Source organism: Amblyomma mixtum, chromosome 1 (genome assembly GCF_055824585.1).
Source record: "Amblyomma mixtum isolate Tamu chromosome 1, ASM5582458v1, whole genome shotgun sequence".
NCBI classification, from domain to species: domain Eukaryota; kingdom Metazoa; phylum Arthropoda; class Arachnida; order Ixodida; family Ixodidae; genus Amblyomma; species Amblyomma mixtum.
The window spans coordinates 194,226,469-194,248,721 of NC_143012.1; the positions used below are offsets into that span (position 1 = coordinate 194,226,469).

Consider the following 22,253-nt stretch of genomic DNA (forward strand, 5'->3'; position numbering starts at 1 on the left):
TTGGTACGTTTTTTAGGAAATAATTTGGAAGTTAAGGGGTTAAAGGAGTATAAACAACAACTTTTCGATTGAGTGTTTTCTTCTCTGGAATGGTGCACAAGACATTATTATATGGATCATCACACACAATGCACCTTAGAACGATGACTAATTTGCAGTTTAACTTTTTCTCTCATCTCATTTTGGTTTCTGTCTAAAGAGCTGAACAGCGGCCATGACGAAATCTAGTGCAGGCCATGTGAAGCTTCAAAAATGCGCGACATAATCGTTTATTTGCTGTTTTAATTCACTAAAATGCTGCACCATCCTGCCCCAAGTGCTTGAATGCCAACAAATGAAGAAGTGGCAAAAATACTGCTGTTTTTGCATCCTTGCATGACCTAAAGTAAACTCTGATATCATAGCCACAGTTCACCTGCTGAATCCGAATTAGCATGAGAAAAAAAATTCAAGTGTAAGTTATTTACCATGCATAGATGAATTCCATGTGGCTATTTGTGTTTACTGACATCTTCCACATCTTTCCAAATAAAGAACATGCAACAAAAAATTTGTTGTCAGCCCATTTTGTTTGCAGGGTGTGAATGTCTCAAAGTTTGTTTTAGTCGAACATGGTTTTTTCAAAAAAGTTACGCCACTGAAGTAGCACTATCTAAGCATTTAAGCACAGTGGCAATAACATGCTGCAAAGGTGAACTGAAACACAAAGACTTGTACTGCAATGTGACCTGAACGATTAAAACAGTGAAGCGGAATGCACTTTCTGTTAGATTCCTGCATTCTCCAAACTGGCACAACTCACAGTTAAGCATGAGGAATCGTGCCTTCTGAACGTTGATGTGATAATGTATTGATGCCGCATCATAAACGTTAACGGCTACATAAAAATTGTGTTTGCTTTCCCTCTGGTACTCTTGTATCCAGTTCTAACCTGACGAAGTAGCACTGAAGCTACGCATAACCTCAGTTACGAGAAGAACGGCTACGGTTGTTCTGTGAAAACGATTTAATAGCAGTGCACAGCTCAGTGTTGTCCATAATTACAATTGTGCGTTTTCCAGAATCTGGGAGATAGTGGTTTTGGGCTACTAAATCTTGTGCTTTCACCGACACACATTTACAGCACACATCCTGGAGAAATTCCACTGACGTTTGTGAACAACGAACAATACCATTCTCTCATACTTAATTAGTGCAGTTTGTTGCAGTGTAGAAGTCATCCGACAGATCTGCCATAACATTTTGCCACAGTCATGTTTGGAGGATTGTTGGTCACACTAGAAGTGTCACTTTCTTTTGTGTCGAACTTTTACCGCGAGCATGTGAGGTTACTGTGATGACAGAATTACTGTGTAGAAACAAAGACTGTGCAGCATGCTGTGAAGAAATAGGCCGGCAGAACAGGTAGCCGTGTGCTACCAGATCATGCAGCACACATCCATGCACCTGAGTGAATTCTGAGCACAGCTTCCCTCTTCATCAATATGTTTTCCTTTTTCAGGACAGTCATCATGCACATTGCAAAATCAACTTCCTAAACATTTTATCACTCAACAAAAACGGTACAACAAAACAGTGTAAAACAAATCTACGCTCTAAATGGTTGCATGCAAACTTTCACACCAGCCCATCATCCAAAACCCCTTCAAGATAAAGATAGAGTGTTTGTGATGACAAAAAAGAAATAAGAAATGGCAGATCATCTACTTGCAACTTTGCCACCGGAATTAAGCTGCCCTGTAATGAGACACATCATGTGAGAGGTGGTTGTAGGGCAGCAAAAAGTGAAACTACAGCATCGAATTTTCACATCGAACTTTCACTTTGACTAGCGAGTGCGATGACTGCATGCACATGTCTTGCATAGTCACACTGCAAACCAGCAGAAAACACATGTTCGCAAAGAAGCAGTTTTCAAGCCACCTGAACCAATCTAATTGCCAACTCATATGCGGAACTAAATTTCACCGCCACCAAGGTCAGCGTGTGCAGCCTGTACAGTTTCCGACAGAAGTCTCCTTTTAATAAAAATTTAATTGAATGTCCAAATCGGCTTTGCAACGCAACAACTTAGGTGTCGGTGAAACTCAGTTTCGTCACACCATGGCTGGCATGTAAGCAAATGTAATGCAATGTAAGCAAATGTAAGCAAGTGTAATGTTTTCACATTGCTCAGATTGGCCCGACTTGATCAAGCAGCTGAGCATGTTGGTTTGGTTGACCGGCAGTTACAGTAGGTTTGCTTCTGGCCACAATGGAGAATCGAAGCAGAGTCTCTCCAAATGCGTTAAAAACAAAATGAGAGTACTCTGACCATCTTCACACAGTCACTCAGCTTTTATCATTGTATGACCAAACTTTTCCAGATTCACATTGGCAAGCTGGGAAGAGGAAACATGCCTTGCAAATGTCATTGTGCGAGCAAAATAAATCATAGAAAATTGGAGGCCTTCACAGAATTCTTGCAGCCAAGGGCCATCAAGTTGCATTACTGCTCTTGGATAGCTGTTGGAGAAACTGTTTTCTAGAACTGCGTCCAACAATATATAAATGCTTTTTGTAGTGAAATGATTAGAAAATTTGCACATACAATGTTTAACATGCTCCGATTTGGTTAGTCAGCTGCGACTAACATGACAAAGCCGACAATGGCTTCAGTAGTTGAGAATCAAGGTTGCTAAACCAAAAGCACCTCGCAGTTTTTGACTAGGTGTGCCTGACGCAACGATTTCCATATCCTTTGCCCACATGTGATGTGTTCACTCTGACACGGATTACAGAGCAGCGACAGTGAAAGCTGCAAACAATTTTCCTTCTACTGTACCTTCTTGCATTTGGTCTACCAACAGAAATCAAATTTCATGCAATAATATAACTGCCAACATAACTTAACATAACCTAGATTGTTGATCTTCTGGCATTACCAGTGATATCCTCTCCACTAGACTTTCCTGTTGCAACTGCTCAAACATAAAAAAGAGAAACCCTTAAAGGCCTTACAGAGTGCATGATGAAATGTGTCACAAATGCACGAGGAATGTGGTCACATGACAGCCAGGACTGACAGGCAGAGGCTTTTGCACACAGCAACAAAGCAGAAGCCTCCTGGTGGGAATTCACGCTCGGCTAAAAACGACCATACAGAAACAAACATGGGCCAAAATCATTCCACAGCACATTCACAGTGCGAGCAACATCCATACAGGCAACCATTCCAGACAGGTATAACTGCTACTGACACACTCGCCGTCATTCTCTTCCCTGGACTTCACCTGCCATTTTTTCTTCGGTGCACCTGTCACTTGGCAGCTGAATACGGCAAACATGGGCAGTTCTAATAGGATACTCTGCAGCACAGTCCCAATGGCCACATCACGCTGATTGCTTTTTTTTCAGCGTGCACATGTCACGAACTGTGCCAGAGAGGAAAGGAAATGCCATTGTGCATATCTCAACCATGTGCGTTGATACGGCACTGCACCATGTTAACATTAGCAACGCGTACAAACATAGAAGGAGGACAAACGCTGACTGTGTGATGGTCTCCATGCCAGCACTTTGACATAATGTCACCGCTGGCTTCTGCATGCTTCCCCTCGTAGCCCAGAACCTGAGCAGGTTCCTTTCTAGCAGCTGCATGCGGTCATGTGGCATTCACAGAGAGTCCTTGCTGTATCACAGGTAAGGGAGCCCACAAGTCGGCCGTCTTCACTAGCGGCTGTCTCAGCACAGAACAAAACCTTGGGTTTTTTGCCAGACTGCCCGACGATTTACCTAACCAAAGAGATCTGTACACATACATGCATGAAGGACCTGCTAAATACAAAAGAAACAAAGACAACATTCGTTGTACGATTACCAAGCTGCACACAGCCGACGACGAGGCTGCAGGAAAACAGCATCCTCACAGCCAGCCAGCTAGCGTGTCCTTGGGCACAAGTCTTGGGTAGGTCGCAGACACAAAAAGTGGCGAACAGAAAAAAAATAGTGCATCGGTCTGTCAAAGACGTCCTTGTTTGAAGCAACGCACCGGCAGTCATTTACAGTTTGTGTCTCACAAAGCAGTGTGGTGGGAGTCACAGCAGTCGCCAGTCCACACCAACACACAACCGCCCGTGTGGTCCACCGGTGCAGCATTGGGAGCCATTGCTGCTTGAACATCCTCCCCCTATACGTGGAAGAAAATGGTACACAACAGATGCTTGACTCCTATGACATGACATTATTTTCGGCGACAACACAAAAACAGACCTGGACATCACAGGCAAAGAAAAGTGGCACCTTAAAGGGACAGAATACTGAATATTAAGGACCAAATTTTTTCGGCACAACAGAAAGCTAGCTGTCGAAGGTGTTCTGTTCCGCAATGGTTTTATTGGAAACAGTGTAGAAAATTTTTACCGAGAATTTTAAATCAGCGCATACGTTTTCATGTATCCCAATGCTGGAAACCATGATCAGTGAGCGCGATGGTGATTCTAAGTCGGAAAAAGTGCTGTGACAAAGACTAATATAAATCTGACCTGCCAGACAGCAAAAAGATATTTTTAGCATCCATTTCAGTTTCCATACCCAAAGTTGTTACGGCACAGTGATTTATGCCTCGTCAACGAAAGTTTTGAATGTAAAAACGGAGCTTTTATAAGCTAGAAAAGGTGAAAAAAGAAATGAAATACAGGTGTCGCCATCACCGGCCAAGTTTGCAATCAAAATGTGTGCATCAAAACCAATTTTTGGGTGGGAGGCTACGCTGCATCGCTCTTCACTTCAAAATGGTGGCAACCCGCCCTCTTTGGCAAGGTGAACATCGGGAGTGCTTGAGGGCGGCCTTCGATCTCTTGCACTTACTGCTGCCATGCAGTGAAGCCAACCTAACTAAACTTAAGCCTTGCAGAAACCAACTGTACCTTAATCTTACTGAGTGACTATGCTATTTATACTGCACTGGTAACATGATTACACACAGTGCACGTTAAAGAACCCCAGGTGGTCGAAATTTCCGGAGCCCTCCACTACGGCGTCTCTCACAGCCTTAGTCGCTTTGGGACGTTAAACCCCATAAACCAACCAAACCAACCAACAATTCTCATAGCAGGCAATGGTTTGTTCCAAAGGACTGCGCTGACTTGCGCAATATTTCGGACCTCGCTGAGGAACCGTCGCGCACCTCATAGGAACGTGCACATTTTCACGACCGACATTTTGGACCTTGTGGAGTCTAAAAGTTCGAATTTTCGGACTAAAATAGACGCCAACATTATTGTGGAGACCGTTTTTTCAACCGAAAGCTTGTTATTTCGGCCTAATATAGACGCGAGCAGGCATCGCTGTTGCAATCAACCCGTTCCCCGGCACCGTGAACGGCGCCATCTTGGATTTAAACGAAATCGGCGGGCGCAATTGGACCGGCTTGGATAGGCTTGGCTATTTGTTCTCCATCGTTGCCATTAGAGCATGCCATCGAGATGGCCTACAAAGAGCGCGCGATCGCATTGAAAATGGGACAGTGGGACAGCTGCAGCATCCGCCGCGGATTGGTCGACGCCCCCTGCCGTGCGGGGCAGCAAACGCAGTAGAGGTGGGGGGAGGAGGGACTGCATTCAGAGGCACTCGCCTCCGCTCGCGTCTTCCCGTGGTTACCCATGTGTTACGTCTCGGTCTTCGCGAGTATCATTGCCCCATGCAAACCAACTGTTCTTGCTTTTCACAGCGAGTGCATGCATGCGCGACGTGACTGTGGCCGCGTCGCACTGTCTGGTATCACGATGTAATAGGGTGCAGACATGACGAAGCATGGGTATGACTCAGATAGAGGCTAATAGTATCACTTGTAGGCGGAACATGGGGAGTAGCGATTTTCGCGATTCTGAAAGCCGGTTTTTCGCAGAAAAGTTTTTTTTTTTTTTAAGTTCACGGATTTTTCAGACTGTTCGATCATTCAGACCATTTTTCGGGTCCTGCCAAGTCCGAAAAATCGGTCAGCGACTATATGAGAGAAGTGACGCATTCGCTCATCTCAACAGGACTCATCACACTACTTTTCCATTGTAGTGCCGCACGTGAAAGAGATGAGCTAATTGTGGCTATTAGACAGGTGTGGCTAGTACCGGAATTCTTTAAAGGCGCTGCTATGACCTTTCGCTTTTACGCAACCTTTTTGCTTGGCCAAGCTCTGCTCTGTGTAAAAATGATCTATTTGCAACCTTAGGATACTAGGATCCCGTGAAAAGTGCTGAAAGGACACATCCAAACAAGTAGTAAGCGGTAGCACAAGCACTGAATTTCAACGCTTACAATGCTTGTGTCACTGATGCTGACTTTCAGTGCTTGTGTTGTCCGGCACTATCCCTTCGTTCATGTCTTTTCTGCACTTTCCATGTTGACATGAGCTACAAACAAGTCCAGACATCCATTCTAGGACATCAATGCCTTCACTTAGATGGACTAGGGAAGCAAAAGCTCGCTAATTCGAAATTCAAGAGGCCGGAAAAAACGCTCGAATTATCCGAAAGTTCAAATTAATGAATGACCCTGAAAAAACAGTCAAGAACTGCCTGCATGACGGAAAAGTTATTTGGCGAAACACTGGCCAATGGGTGCCTGCTTTTTAGATAAGAATGGTGTGGAACGGACTGTTTTCCACGTTTCCATCAATGTTTTACTGCATGCATACTGTTGGGAGTGTTGAAACAGAACTGCTCCAAAATCCTACGGACCTTCCGAGCGTCTTTCATTTGTAACGCCACTGTCGCATGTGAAGTCGTTTTGTGAGGGTGGGGGGAGAGGAGACGCCAGCAACACGCCAACCAGCATCTGAAACATAGGTTGGCTGGTTGACGTTGGCTGGTCAAGCTGCCGTCAATTAAGCGTTCGTACTCTTAGTAGGTTCCTCATCACTTCTGCCGTTGCATGTCAATGTCTACGAGTGATTCTGCAGCATGGAATTCAGGTTTTGAGTAGGGCTACTTCGACGACCTCTAGCCTCGTTGGTCATTCCTGGAATAGGCCTCCCTTCGAAAGCTCGTTCAAATGAACCGGTGCGAAACCCATGTCATCTGAATTACAACTTCGCGGGCGTTGGCCGGGACCGAGATGGCAATTTCAATTATCTGGATTTCCAAATTAAATACATACAATACATACTTAAATACATACAACATCAAGTTCACACAACTTCATGTATATATTCTGCTTTTCATGTATGTATATATACTCAAAATATGTATTAGTGAATATTAAGTACGCCTTTGTGATTCTATTACATGTGTATTACTTGATTACGTATTATTTTGCACTAGACGAGCCTAGTTTTAACCATACAATTGTACTTATTAAGTGTATTTTATTGTTTGTATTCTATAGTGTGTATTTTTGTTCTCCTTTTGTTGTATCTTTCTTATGTTTATTTCCATCACCTGATATGTCCAAGCCACTGCTATCTAACGGCTTTCCGGGCCCAGTCAAGCTGCGAAAGCAGCTTTTTGCCTGGAAACCCTTCCAGTTGTTCTGGAGAAAATAAATGCAATTCAATTCAATTCAAATGGGCGTCCAACTAACGAGCTTTCACTGCCGAATGGGAAGAGGCACTCACCAAGCCACTGTCAACAAACAGCCGCCTCCTCAAGACTCCGTGTTTGGGAGGGGGCGGTAGTTAACGCCTAGAAGACCTTGGGTCTCGTGGCACTGGCGTGGGGCGTGCTGCTGGCGGCGGCAGAACTGCCGGTCGGCCCCGCACTGCCTCCGCGCTGCTGCTCCTTCTCCTTCTTCCGCCGCTGGTGTTCCGCGATGCGGCGCTCCCGCTCGGCCTGGCGCTTCTCGCGGATCGCAGAGTCCACCTCCAGCTCCGCCTGGTCCTCCCAGCTTGCCTCCATGGCGGCCAGGTCGTCATCCTCTAGGACGCCCAGATCCGCACCCTGCAGTGGGACATGAATTCTAGAATCCACGACGACATGAGGCACTCAGTAATGAAAACTGATCTTCCAAGCCCCAATGGTGCTTAACTAAGAGGCATCGACAGTAAACTCAAGGGGGGACACAGCTTTCAGCAAATTTTTTTTTATTCCTGGATGTCTTTATTTGACATACTAATTTTTAGCACATTAGAAATACTTTTCTGACTATTACATTTCCAGAAAATTGTTTTCTAATATATATTTTTCGTCCGAATCTTCTAAAAATACTGCAGAGTAAAGAAAGTGCGGCAGACAGTGTCACAAAGTTGTGCCTGCCTTGTACGTTTTTTGCAGTAGAGGTAGGCAAGGCGCCTGTTTTTCAAAAACATGTCGCAGTGCAGCAGCGACGATTTTGCGCGCCGCACTTTCTTCTGTCGCTCTTTCTTGTCCAAACCTTTTGTATAGTACTGCTTTGTTCTTGTAATGTTGCTGTATAGTTCTTGCCTTCATGTTTTCCTCTTCCTGTTAATAGTTGGCTGCGTTCTCATTGTGTTTGTTATTTCCGTACTGACACTATAGCGCGGGGCTTGTTTTGTAACTTTTTGTCGTCATTCTCTGCCCAAGTAAAAGGTTTTGTTAAGAAACTTGCCTACGGCTCATGCCTCCGGCCAACGTCTAATCAGGCGTGGCCCCTATCGCCGGTCAGCAGTCGAACCTCATCTTTTGCACGCGGGGTGGAGAAGTTTGTCGCTCCTCCCCATCCAAATTTACGGAGAGTGCAGCAGTGGGTAGGTTGGCCCGATTAATTATAACCTCGGTGCCAACCAACCATTAACCCGCCCACAATATCCTGACAGACGGATGGTTCAACATTCATTGCCTTCCTACTGGTGTGCTACAGGTCAAGACATTCTTAGAATTTTTCCTTTTTTTGCAAAGCACACATTTTTGTTTCAAATTTTTTGTGACACAGTGTCCGTTGACATATCTAGAGCGAGAAGGAAACTTCATACAAGAAATTTAAAATTCACAAATTTCAAAGACAAAAAGTCACGACCTGCGGGCAACCAAACAAACGAGGTCGAAAGAGATGAGATAATCGTAAAGAAGTACAGAGAAAAACGCTGATCATTCGAGCGTTTCTCCACAATGCAGAGGCGCTGCAGTTCACGAAACAATTTTTTTACACCACTTCCTGGTCGATTCCAGGTGCTTCAAACAACCATCGGCAACAATGTCATTGTTTTGAAATGCTTGACTGCAGTTGATTTGTGCCCAGTCAAACAAACTCATATTTTGACTGGCAGCGTGCCTAAACTGTGTGAGTGAAGAGATGGGTTTTGAACTGAACAGTGATGTATGGTTCACTGCGATAATTCGCTACACGATGACTGTCACAAAATATAGTGCACATTTGTAAGCTCGACATGACATGAACAGGGGCATGCCTGTGCATGCTGTCGAATGTGCGAGAACAATGGAGAAGAACCTTTCAATCACCAGTGGAAAGTGCGTAACCTTGCAAGCAGTAAGCTATATATGCCCTTTCCGCATTGCTCGTTGACTAGGCCAAACAGCACCAAGATAATGCTAAGCTTAAGTTATATAATGCAGAAAAACAATTGATATGTAGCACAATATGCAAAAGATCATATGGCCTAAAAGCCTATTGCAGAAAGCCAATAAGAAAATATAATAAAAAAAGCAATTCTAAATGTCCTAAAATTTCCCTTTCATGGGATCACTGGCAACTAACATGCAAGAACAAAGACATGCAAAGACCAAGTTGGCCCAAAAATCTAACCCCTGAAAGAACAGAGGAGAAAAAACAAGTGACTTGTTGCACACTTGTACTGAGGACGCCAACAGTCGCCACACACAAGGAGCACAACGGGAGTTCTTCAGTTACTGTGGAACCAGCACACACGCATGCACAGATCATACATTGCCAGCGAGGCAAGTAATACACTAGGACTAATCCGTAAAACACTGTACACAACAACACTTGACACAAAGATTCTGGTGCACAAAACTTTGAACAGACTGCAGTTGGAATGTACTTCTGTCATTTGGAATCTGTACCAAGTGTATTTAACACGGTCACAGAAAGTGTTATACATAATTGTGCGATCCATTTCACACTAAGCAACTTCACGAGACTGTATCCCAGAGCCCTGAAAAACCCCTGTAACAAAGGCGTATTACTTTACTTCAATATTTCTTCAAAATTTACCACAGCACTTCTACCTTTCCACTTGAACAGACTCGCCCTGTAAACATCTTTCTCCGAACTGATAACCCACTGAAAGTACCTTTACTGTTTTGCAGGAACAGTGAAAACTCTTGCCTCTAAACTAAACTCTGCAAAGGGCTTTCACATAATGTCACACCTATTAATGATATTAATGACTTTGAAGCATTCTGAGCAGCTTTATCTTCGGTAGAGGCCTGTGCCTTTGTATTTCGTGTTCACTGCAAGTGTATCAATTGTTTCCCATCCTGCACCCCTCAGTGGGTCTTTACGGGTTTTGTAAATAGAAAGGATTTCTCACTAAGGAAAAAAAAGTAGGAGGAAGCTGGGTGTGAAGTTTGAGGTGTTAGGCATAACAAATCTGCTTGTGCAACAAATGCACCCCTTACATTAGTCATTTAAATTTGGGGCGAATTTCAGATTACCCCGCAGAAAATTTCACCCTGCGTAATAAGTACACCTCACAAATTAGCACCAAATTTCTCGACAAGACAAGCACATCCATTGTGTGGGCAAATATGGGACCTTCTGCCATGATGGCGCAGCTCCACATGATCAGTGGACACTAACCTGGTAAGGCAGCACGGCTCGGGCGTCAAACTTGAGACGACTGGACAGACCACCGCCGGACGCTGCACCCGATCCTCCGTGTGTGTCTTCAGTGCGGGGCACATACTGCACACAGACAGACCAGAGAGGCAACGACGCAATCAGTGCAGCTGAAAGAGCGACTGGGCAGCACACCAGAACCCGACACTTGGGCGACTTTCTCCAAAACCTGGTTTCAACATGACCCAGAGAACAGACATTGTCAGCTGTAGCGTGTGCTTTTAGCACCATAAGTGCTCCATGCAATGGAGACTGTTTTGTCCACTGTTCCCAGTTGGTGGGTTTCTTGGAAGCTAGCATCCATCACCGTACCATGAAGTTAATTACAAATAAAATGTTAATCCGTCACATGAGATCGAGCTACAGACATCAAAATCCAATTATGAAAATCTCTCTTCTTTCACTTGCCTCAAACATGTGCGCTCCTCATTAAGATACATTCATTAGCCACTGCTTATTGTGACTACTAGCTGCACGTAATTACACTCTCAGTGGTGATGGCAACCTTGCTGGCTTTTGACCAGCACAAGTGGCCCTTGTATTGCACTGCCAGCCCCCAGCCTTACCTGGATACGTGACTCAAGACATAAAACACAAAGTGGGAGGGCTGTAACATTGTAAACATTGGCTTAAGCGAACCAGAGTTGCTTTACCTTCTGGATTGTGCAGAAAGTTTGTTTTGCAGCTTCCACGAAAACTCAACATTTCTGTTTAGAAGAAATTTTACCTGCCTAAACAGCCCCTGCAGGCCTGATGAAAGTAAATTACTTCGTTTTGAAATGTGAAGTACACACTTTTGAACAGGTCAAAGAACATAGCTGAGACAGGACGTAGGGCATAGACGGACACAACACTGTCTCTCTACTCCCTTTCCTTTCACTGACATGTAGCATTGCGAAACCACTCAGCATTCTGCTCAAATCTGCTTCCTCTGCTTGCTAGGCTGTGTGTTTAGGCACTGCTATTGACACAGGGAACTTCACTGCAAGTTTCCCTGTAGCATGATCTGTTGAGAAAGTAGTGGAGTAGTCTATCGTGACAACTTCTCTTGCCAGATGGATAATGCTAGTCTTTCTAAGAGTAGTAATACCCAAGCATTACTACCACCAGAGTTTGAAGACTGGCTTCATCGAAGAGGGGTTTCGTGATTGAAGAGGGCTCTAGTGATCCAAGCACAGGTGGGGCAGGAAATACAGAGGGAGAAACCGGCTGGCAGACAGTTTTCGGCTTTCCTCCGGCCGCTATGGGGGGAATTGGCACTTCCTTCTGGACTGGCTAGACAATAGTATAATGCAGGACATTATGTACCCCTGATAGAGCTATACTCTGCCCACCTTCTTTTGCCGGATATTGGTGGGTGCCATGTCCTTGAAGAAGTCCACGTCATCCTCACTCTGCGAGTCTCGCCTCTGGTCCCCACTGCCACGACTGCCAGCGGCAGAGGGTCGTACACTGGATGGGCCGTTGCTGGCGTGCCTCTGGGCTCCCGGTGCTGTTGGTGGGATCAAACCAACGTTCTCCGCAGAGTCCACTTGGACAGAGATGGGACCATCGTCTTCGTTCCAGTCCCAGCTTTGGAGGTCATCTCCCAACTGCTGCATGACGCATGGCTGCAATAAATAACGGCAGGCATCGGTATGTGTGGTGGCGACACCATTGAAGACAGCATGTAATGTCCAAGAGCTCTGAAAGGCTGGCCAGCATTCTATATTTGCATCTACTTTTGGTTTCTGCGCATTTTGTAGCAGTTTCACAAGCACGCTTGTGTCACAGAACTGCGAAATCTTGTGCTGCCTTTGAAGCACCATAACAGGGTACAAGTTTCCCGATTCGTTTCTACTATGTAGATCCAAACTAATCTTACAGCAACCAAGTAAAGAAGTACGTTAGGAAAGTAGAAAAACATGCAAATATTGCAATCCATACATGGCTATTCGGAACTGCATATCTCACATCGGATCATTCGCGCTCTTTTCAGGTAGGTACTCTCCAGTCCTTACAGGTGATATCAAAAATAGATCTTGCACCACGAGAACATCGTCGCTCGATCAAGCTTTCGGCAGAAATGAGCGCCCTTACTACAGCTGACAAGGGGGTTCCGCTTGCACTCGGGCAACAAATCTGAAACAAACTCTTTAAGGCGTCAACAAGCTGGCACCTTCACCGCGTTTCTAAGTCTGTATCGGCTGTTAACGATACCCAGCGCCTACCTTCTAAACAGCCTCCAATATCGTCGCGAAACTCGGCGCTTTGAACCGCGTCACGAGGAGCTCGCGCCAGGGGTGGCTGAAGCGAGGAGGGTACGGGTGAACACAAACGCCAGTTGAAACATCGACGCCGTACCTTTGCATCGTGAGCCGTGAGGTAGACGGGGAGACCGACGTCGGACGCCCGGCGGCGCTTGCGGAAGCAGCACATCGCGCGCCGTAGCACGCCGAAGAAACCGAGCACCACCTTCCACACCTTGGTGGCGAGCGCCTTGGCGAAGTTCACCATCGTCTCGACGCGTTCGCCGGGCTGATCAGCGCAGTTGCTACACGTGAAGACGCCGCGATAACGCCGAGCTAGAGGCCATGAGAAGGCGGTCGGACGCGATTAAGCGCGCACAGCACACTACAGCCTCATCTAGGCGTCTTGAATAACAGCGGGGATCGTCATCTTCGGCATCACACGGTTCAAGCGCCAGCACTCTCGCAGGGATGCACTGTGTACGTGCGTTCGCTGTTGAAGCGTCAGTGAGGCTTCCTTCGACTTGGAACCACAGTTTATTACCTCTCTGGCTCAAACGACGAACCACGACCACCGCTACTCTAGCCACCGTACCACCGCCGAAGAATTCCGTGCAGGTGGGCAAATCGCGACTTGCGATCAGAAATTGGAACATGTGCTCGAACTGCCATCTATAAGACAAAAATCAGTCTCGATCGTAACTTACGCCATAGTTGTCGCGCTACAGAGCATTCCGACTCGATTACTTTTCAGTGCATCTTGGGCAGTCCGTCGCGGTAAGTAGGGGGCCACATTCACCCAAATAAATCAAACCAATTAAAAGTAATCATACGAAGTAGTAATACAGGATATATAGCGTTTTATGTGCACTCGGAAAACGTGTCAGGATGGCCGAGCGGTCTAAGGCGCCAGACTCAAGGTTACGAGCCTTGCCCGTGAAACGGGTAGTGCGAGACTTCTGGTCCACGAATGTGGGCGTGGGTTCGAATCCCACTTCTGACACAAATTTTTTTTTTTTTGTGAACTTGATGCTTTCGGAAAGCGGACATAGTCTGCAGTGAAAGACGACGAAGATGAGCCCAGTGTGCTGAGTGGCGCGCAATCACCGGTATGGAACGCGGCATATGCTTTTCTGCGTGCACTGGGCGCGTGAGAATTCCCGCCCTTTTTGCGGTTCTCTGGGAGGCCAAAAGCGTGCTTATGGAGCACGATTACTTTCAATTTACTTCAAATTACGGCAGAAATTGCAGCGCGCCGCGCTGTAATCGACAGATTGGTCCGTTCATTTACTTTTGTTCGCAGCTGAGGATTAAAAATTACTAATAAATTTATGTTTATGAAGTAAGCGAGAAATTGAAGTTACTGCAGCCGGTGACACAACGTTCTCGGCATGCCCGCTTCTGCGTTCTCTCTCGACTCGGCGTAGGGCTTTACTTGCGCCTTATTGATGCGCAAGACGGAGCAAACGTAAACGCGCTGGACACGGGCTTTCGCACACTGGCTTCCACAGCACGTTGTGCATGATTTTATTTGAAAGTGAACAGGGCTTATTTTATTTTCATGCAGGAATGCATTCAACACCAGCCACATTAGCGACTTTGCCCGTAAAGTGTGCGCCCGGCTATCGCACGTGCACTGCAAAATGCTTCTTTCTGGTAAAGTGCTCCCTTATTCGCGCTGAAATTTGAAGCCAAGATAGCATACGATAATATATATGTTTAAATACTGGGTTTCGATGATGTACTTGCTTGATTCGATCAGATTTAGAAATCTTCGATTCGGCCACCGAAAGCGTGGTGGCTAAGTTAATAAAGAAAAAAAAGCCGTGGTGGCTAAGTGGTTTAGGCGTTCGTTTATCGAGCCGGAGCACCCGGGTTCGAACCCGACCGCGGCGGCCGCGTTTCATTGGAGGCGTAAAGGTACGAACACACTAGCGGCAAAACGCGCGGCATGCCTCTGGCGGCGCCACCCCCGCCGCGAAAGGGACGGCCACACTCGGCGGCAAAGAGTCGCCGCCGCGCAAAGCTCCCTTCGTGACAAACCGGTCGAGGTCCGCGATTCCGAAGGAGCGCGCGCGGCACCGCCGCCGCCGCTGGCATGTAACTTTAGTAGGAGCCAAGAGGTGGCGACACAGACGCTCCCTACGTCACAAAGCCGGGCGCCCCTCATTGGTCTCCCCGCTCCGCGGCACGCGGCAAGCCGCCGAAAATGGCTCCTCGACCCATTCGCTGCGCGGCAGATCAACCCGCCGCCGCGGCAGGTTTCGCGGCAAGCGGCATGCCGCCGGCGGCGTGCCGCGCGCGTTTTGCCGCCAGTGTGTCCGTACCTTTACGGCGCGGTTCAGGTGTCCGCCGAGATATGTGAGACAGATACTGCGCCATTTCCTTTCCTCAAAAACCAATTTACCCTTTAACAATTTTTTGCTAAAACAAGCAGCTTTGGCACAGATGATACTGGTGGCGCTATCTGGTGCCTATCCAAAGAACGATGGGGGAGGAAGGAGCGGCTCATTTGAAGATGCTTTCTCGAGTGCTTTGCAGCATCGCAATAGGCTGATTCCTGAGGAGGGTCTTTCATTAGTTTACTTAGAATAAATTTTGCTCTATGCCCCCTTCGTTCCTTGTCATGGATCGGGTGCATATCTTAGGAATCGGTGCAATTTTGAATAGTTTCTGCGTTTCAAGCTCCAGGCGCTCAGCGACATAGGGTGGTTCTCCTGACGGAAGCCGTAGTTCTTGTAGTATTTTGCGGCCCGCTACAGTAGAGTTGAGCCGCCAGATCTGCGCCTCCCTGACCGCTTTTGGCAATCTCTTCCCAGGTATTATGCGCTCCCATAGAGTAACGTTGGCTAGAAGCTTCTCTGTCGAGGAGTTGGGGGGGGGGGGGGGGTGATGCCTAAAGCCCTTTTGAATGACGTTCTGATCATTATCTCGAACTTCTCCGCTTCGCCAGGATTGAGATTGAGAAAGGGAGTGGCATAAGCTATCCTGCTGATTATGAAGGTACGAACCAGCCTTATTAGGCAGTTTTCTCTGAGGCCTTTGTTCCTGAGGGAGGTTCGCCTGAATATCCCCGTTACCTGGTCGATATACGTCTGAAGCTTTTTAAGGGTAGTGGTGTTTTTCCCATTCTGCAGGATGGAAATTAGGGCAAGTCGGTACTGATCCATAACATAAGAGTAGCGCAAAACCAGGACGACGGACAAAAGGGAAGAGAACACACACCCACAACATATGCGCTACCCATTCTGCTGTAGGAAATACCCCAGAATCCTAATGGTGCTGACACTTGGTACATTACTCCCTCCCACGTATACCTCCACTGGTTTATGTATGTGCGGTAGGCAGGATTCTCGGGTTAGTTGGGCTTTGCTGCACATTGAGAACAGTTCGGATTTCTGAGGAGAGCAAGATAGTCCTCTATCTAGGGCGTAGTTCTTAATACGCGTAACGCTTTAATAGTTGAAGAGGCTGCGATAGCGCTAGCATGTATAGGTACCAGAGCCAAAACTATTCTCTCGGACATTAAGGCGGCTGTTAGGAACTTCGGCAAAGGCCTAATTTCCAGGCAGGCGGCCAGTCTACTGAGGAAGCACCCGCTAAACCGGGAGGTTTCAGTCATCTGGGTTCCAGCTCATGAGGGTCTACCAGGCAATGACGCTGCGCATCGTCTCGCTGGAGATGTATACACCCGAGCGGCCGTGGAGACCACGCTACCCGGAGACAAAGACCCCCTCATGACCTACAAGGAGCTCTCTGAGACTCCCAGACTAGGCCGAAGGATCTATCCATCACCAGATAGGTCCCTAACACCCTCAGTATGTAGGGCCTGGCGAAAAATTCAGGCCAATCGCTTCTTCCCCTATGTTACTCTGCGTAATGAGCTTACAGGCGACCAGGAGGCTTGCAATCTTTGCAACGTACCTCTGAGTCAAAATCATCTAATCTGGCAATGCCCCGAATCTCCGGGAGCTAAACGGACTGATGCCCTTGATCAAGTTGCCTGGGAGCCGTACATCCGCAGCCCAAATGCGAATGTACAAAAGATGGTCCTACGCCTGGCGGAGGAGGCTTACTCCAAGGCCTTCTCTGCGGTCACGGCGCAGGAGGGCCGGCAACAAGGGCGTCCGCAGAATTTTTTGCAGGGGGGGGGCCCCATTGGCTGTTGGCGCCGGAGGGGGGGGGGGGTTATGTTCGTAGCAAAAAGGCACTATTTGCGGAGTAAATTTATTTATTTATAAATAAATAAAATAAATAAGTAAAATACACACATGAAAGAAAAATTACAAACAGCAAATTAAAGCGTGGCTAGGAGAGATACATTGGAGTTTATCAACGAAGAAACGATTAAAATTAATAAAAATGCAAAAAGATACTATCACTTCGTGGAGAAGAGTGCTCAGTCTTGCTGCATACGGGTTCTCGACACACCCGGATTGATGACCAGCACAATATGTTCACAAACACGCAACGACAGTCAGTCAGTAAACAGCAACTGTAGACGCCTCGGATTTTTCTGGGCGAATTGCGTGATGACACGGGTGATAAATTCATTCCTGTGCTTCATTACACGCTCTCGGTGCACACTCATCATACAAAGGCCGTCCAGTCTGTCGTTTGTCATCGTTGAGCGTAGCCACGTTTTCACTCTCCTCATTGTACTGAAGGAGCGTTCGACCGTACAGGTAGTAACTGGCAAAGCCAGAGCCACCTCAATGGCTTTTGCAACACCAGGGAAGAGTGTCTTGGCCTGATGTAGAAGCTCGCAGTAAGTTACTTCTGATGGGTCCCCAGTTTTGTTGCACCACATCTCGTACCAAGAGATGGCCTCTTCCTTGAAGTTGTCGATGCCGTAAAAGCACTGGAGTTCTTCGGCGAGAACAGCGAACTCAACACGGCTCAAGTGCTTCATTTTTGATGGATGCAGCTGGAGAAGTTTGAAGCTCCTCTCATTGCTTTCAGAAAAGCGCCGAGCTAAAGAAGCAGTGAGGGAGTCCAAGTACGGCACATATATTGCCACACGGTAGTATTCCTCCGGCGACTGAATCCCGTAGTTGTCTCGGTGGGCCTGACGAGAGACTTGTCTTGGCACAGATATCACCACATTTAAGTGATTGGCTGCCTCCCTTGCTGCATTCATGATGTTAGAGAACTCCTCTACAGCGTTCGTCCGGTGGCCGCGAAAAATACGTTGCAGCTCAGTGATGTGGTCATGCACAGAATGGAAGTCCATGAATACACCTTGCAGAATGTTCGTAACTGGTTCGAGCCGAGCGCTGTACTTCGCTACAATGTGCAAGCAGACGATGAAAGATGAGCTTGTTGTTGCGCAGTAGAGGATGTGAGCTCGTTGTCTAGTTGCAGCGTTCGAGCATGATTCCGTGGACGCGAGCTCCTCGAGTGCTTCAACTATGGCCACGTAATGCTGAGAGAAGATCCTAACAGACTTATATTTTGCAGACCATCTTGTCTCACACAGCATCGGAATGTTCGGCACCAATTTTCTCCGGAGTACGCTCTCGCGGAAGAAGTTTATGGTTTGTTTGATTATGCCAATTGTGTTTCGAATTTCAGAGACGTCGTTCAGATCGTTGATGACGAGATTTAGTTTGTGACTTGCACAGTGGAAAAATAGTGCCTTCGGGAACTGTTTTTGTATAATTTTGTTCACTCCAGCTTCTTTTCCAGCCATTGTAGAGCATCCATCGTACCCCTGTCCAACGAGGTTCGAAAGAATCAGCCCGACATTCGTCAAAAACTTCAAGATTGCCGCGGCGATGCAAGCAGAGTTTAATTGCTCCAGCTCTACAAGTCCCAAAAACTGCTCTCGAACGCACACTTCGGCTCCCGCCTTGTCAATAAAGCGAACGCCTATAGACATCTGCTCTTTTCCTGAAATATCTGCAGTTTCGTCAGCAAGAACGGAAAAAGCAAACGCTTTGTTAGCTTCGGTAACTATCTGCTCTTTCAGGATGTCGCCACAGATTGTGATGATCTCGTTCTGGACGCGGACAGAAGTGTACTTGGCATTGCCAGCAGAAGAAGCGAAGTGCTCCTGAAGTAGAGTATCTCCAGCTTCTACACGAAAGTCAAGCAGATCATTGAAGACTCCACTATCGGACTGCTTGCCGCGAATTGGCAAGTCATGCGTCGCGCAAAAGACAATGGTGGAAACTATTGGAAATAGTTTCTCACGGTTCCTTTCAACTTGCGCGTGCAGTGCTCTGTTCAGCTGCTCTACAACGGGTAGCTGCTTGCCTTTCATCACATCCATAAAGTTCTGTGAGGCCGTCATTGCCTCCTGGTGCCATTGGGATTTTACGTGATCCCTGCACGCCTCGTGCATTTTTCTGTAGTTACTGAAAGCGCGCACGATAAAACTTCCTTGAGTACCCCGGTGAACACGTGGAGGAAAAATGACGCAAAAACGACAAATAGCGCCTTTCGCTGTCGCTGAGTACGCAAGCCAGGGGGCGTAATCTCCCAGCCATTGATGTCGAAAAGGCCTCTTTCCAGGTGTTACATCCTTCTTAAAATCATATGTAACATTTGGCGACCATGGCTTAGTAAGAAGACGTAACTTCAAAAAGTCCGGTATGCCAGTGAGTTTAGCTTTGCCTAGAAACTCTCCTAAGTCATATTCTTGAGGCAAGTTATTTGTTTTCTTGATGTTGTCTCCGGACTTCGATCCCAAGCAAGGAGAAAGGGAATCGTCTCGGCTTACTGCGTGACCGGAGCTCGCTGGTGAAGTTCCTTCCATGGAGACGACGAAGTCGGCTACTGTCCGGTGATGAAAGGTTGCATCGCTCTGGTCAAATCCGGACTTAAATCCCAAGAAAGGAGAAATGGAATCATCTCGGCCTGCTGCATTACCTGAACTCACTGTTGACAGAGTCCCTTCCATGGAGTCGACGACATCAGCTACTGTCCGGTGATAAAAGCTTGCATCACTTTGTTCAAATGCTACACCGTTGTCACATATCACACCAGAATCTGCAGGGGCGCATTTGGATAACGCTTCGTCAGACAACCGCTGACGCTTGAAGAAGCGCCGAATGTCCATCATTCGGAACCGCGCAAGACACAGCTGGCTATGGAGTTCTTCGGGGTTGGTAGTGTTAAAAATATATACACATTGATTGAAAAAACGGTTGAATGCGTACGTTGAAAACAAAAAATGACTATATATACAACGAAAACTTATTTACAAGATAAATGCACGCTCGCAGCTTCAAACACCTCGCTCCATCTTGCTCGCGCAACCGCACAGTCGAGTATTTGCACACACACTACTCGCCGCTCGTCGTTTTCTCGTCCGCTGTCTTGATTGTTCTCAGCTTCGTTGACAACCGGCCACTAAAAATACCGAAGCACAAACACAGAGGCGCGCACACATGCAAGGGCCTACTTGCCGCAGTATCCCCGAATACGCACTTTGGGGGTGAAAGGAACGCCTCGTGACTTCCGAGGGGAAGGGACACTCGCCACTCCGGTCGGAAAATTTGTTTTGTGTGTTTTTATGGGGTTCAGAGCCCCAAAACGACTCAGGCTATGAGGGACGGAGTAGTACAGAGTTCCGGATAATGTCGACCACCTGGGTCTCTTTACCATGCACTGACATCGCACAGTACATGGGCGCTGTTGGGATTTGAGTCCCAGCCAGAGGTGACAGGCGAGCCAGGCGAGCCAGGCAGGCGCCATCGGGCTGCCTTGACCAAAGGCGCTGGTTTCCGGAGAAGATGCAAGGAACGCTGGTGTGGGGGCGCCTCTGGAGACTGCGTCGCCGTGAACAAAAGCAACTGCTAATCCCCTTTGCCGAAGATTCTGAAAGCGGCGCTTCTACCGAACTGCGCTCTCCCGTGGATCGGAGGAGACAGCGAGCGGCGGTGGCGCCAACTCATCGCCTGCTTGCCCTTGAGCAGCCCGACAAAGCGGGGGTGGACACGGCTGATCTGTCCCTCCCTCCTGAAGAATTCATCGGTGGCCGGAATGTGCACTGTCTGCCTCCGTGTGGCTATCTCTCTAGAGATCAAAGAAACAGGCACCCATCTCAAGACGCCTCGAAACACATGCTCGCCGGTGCCGCTGTATGTCTGCAACGACGCGTCCCCGGACGCGGCACTTCGCAGATGTGACCCAAAGCTGGAAGCGGGGCCGCTTTTACTCTTTTTGCTGAGCGCACCGCCGCCCCTGGTGTGCGGCCATCACTCACGGTTAGAGTGAGTGATTTTCCAGGGGGGTGCAGCCGCCCCCCCTTGCCCCCCCCTCCGGACGCCCATGGCCGGCAAGGGGGAGACCCTCCCTCTGGCTGAGCCCCTGCCCCGAGGCCCATGTGGGTGTGAATAAAGTCGTCTCTCTCTCTCTCTGCTCAGTGTTGTTACAACAGTCGCGTAGACCTACCATTTTGTCTCGCCTCCGAATAGTTCATTCGCTTAATGTGCTGCTACGCCCGACACAATGATGTCGACATCACCGGAACGGCGTTAATTGAACTAGGAAAGCAACCCCTTCGCCGAGCACTGCGAGTGCGCCTACCACGAGATCGCCTGCGGAGGAGCGAGTTCCACGAAGAAGTGAGGAGTGCAGTGACAAGTGAGCGAGTGAAGAAGTGCGTTCTACGGCATGTTGGCCATGGAACGCAATCCTTTCAAAAGGCGTAACTTCGAGTAATGGTACATTCGGCTCACAAAGGGACGACTCCGGGAACACCCCTCTCTGCATATGTAACAAAGGGAAAGCGTCACCCATGAAGAACGGACCGAGTTGATCCCGAAATGTTGGGCCGAAAAAAAATGATTGGTTCGTGCGAGTATTTCTGAACTTTTATTGCGAAAGCAATACTGCTTGCACTTTTCTGCCATCGATGGTCGTGGCGCCTCCTTACACAGCGGCGCGTCACGTGACCATGTGACGTCACGACAGACCGAGAGACGGGGCCCCAGCTCGCGCCATCGATGGCGGAGGTAAGTACAGCATTACACGCCAGCTGCGCCGCTGCCGAGAGAGGGCGCTCGCTGGAGCGGGATAAAACGAGGGGGGGGGGGGGGGGGGGAGGTGCAGCTGAGCTCCTCTGAGTGCGCTATGTCGGATGATGTGTACAAGGCGAGGCTGGAATGACCTGCTGCGGCCAAGCGACGGCGCCGCGCCGAAGAAACAGACGAAGAACGGGAAGAACGGCTAGCTAAACAACGTGCGTATGCAGCATTCTGGCGAGCACGCCGGTCAATAACGCTTGACGCGGGTGCATCTACAAGTGCAGGGCCAAGTTTAATG

The 22,253-nt window shown here is 47.8% G+C and overlaps 1 protein-coding gene and 1 non-coding gene across 3 annotated transcripts; one reads left to right on the forward strand and one right to left on the reverse strand.

Moving 5' to 3' along the window:
- Positions 1–1,528: 1,528 nt before the first annotated feature.
- LOC149370454 (uncharacterized) lies at positions 1,529–13,865 on the reverse strand. 2 transcript variants are annotated; one of them, XM_089561454.1, is made up of 5 exons: positions 13,096–13,865; positions 12,087–12,347; positions 10,714–10,818; positions 7,592–7,913; positions 1,529–4,168 (listed from the first exon to the last, which is right to left on the reverse strand). In XM_089561454.1, exons 1-4 carry the CDS (start codon positions 13,246–13,248, stop codon positions 7,659–7,661), a joined length of 774 nt encoding a protein of 257 aa, XP_089417580.1. In that variant the 5' UTR covers positions 13,249–13,865; the 3' UTR covers positions 1,529–4,168; positions 7,592–7,658. The 2 variants fall into 2 exon arrangements, with proteins under 2 accessions (XP_089417580.1, XP_089417572.1); XM_089561446.1 differs by having other exon boundaries at positions 12,087–12,362; positions 13,096–13,857.
- Positions 13,863–13,983, forward strand: TRNAL-CAA (transfer RNA leucine (anticodon CAA)). The gene is made up of 2 exons: positions 13,863–13,900; positions 13,938–13,983. It is a non-coding gene; the product is annotated as a tRNA-Leu (tRNA).
- Positions 13,984–22,253: the final 8,270 nt, after the last annotated feature.

Bases quoted from the DNA above. Each gene is read 5' to 3' on its own strand.
- LOC149370454 (XM_089561446.1), bottom strand. From the start codon at position 13,248: ATGGTGAACTTCGCCAAGGCGCTCGCCACCAAGGTGTGGAAGGTGGTG. The intron at 12,363-13,095 runs GTACGGCGTCGA...TATTTATTGCAG, and splicing joins TCACGGCTCACGATGCAAAG to CCATGCGTCATGCAGCAGTT. The intron at 10,819-12,086 runs GTGGGCAGAGTA...GTCTGTGTGCAG, and splicing joins CCAATATCCGGCAAAAGAAG to TATGTGCCCCGCACTGAAGA.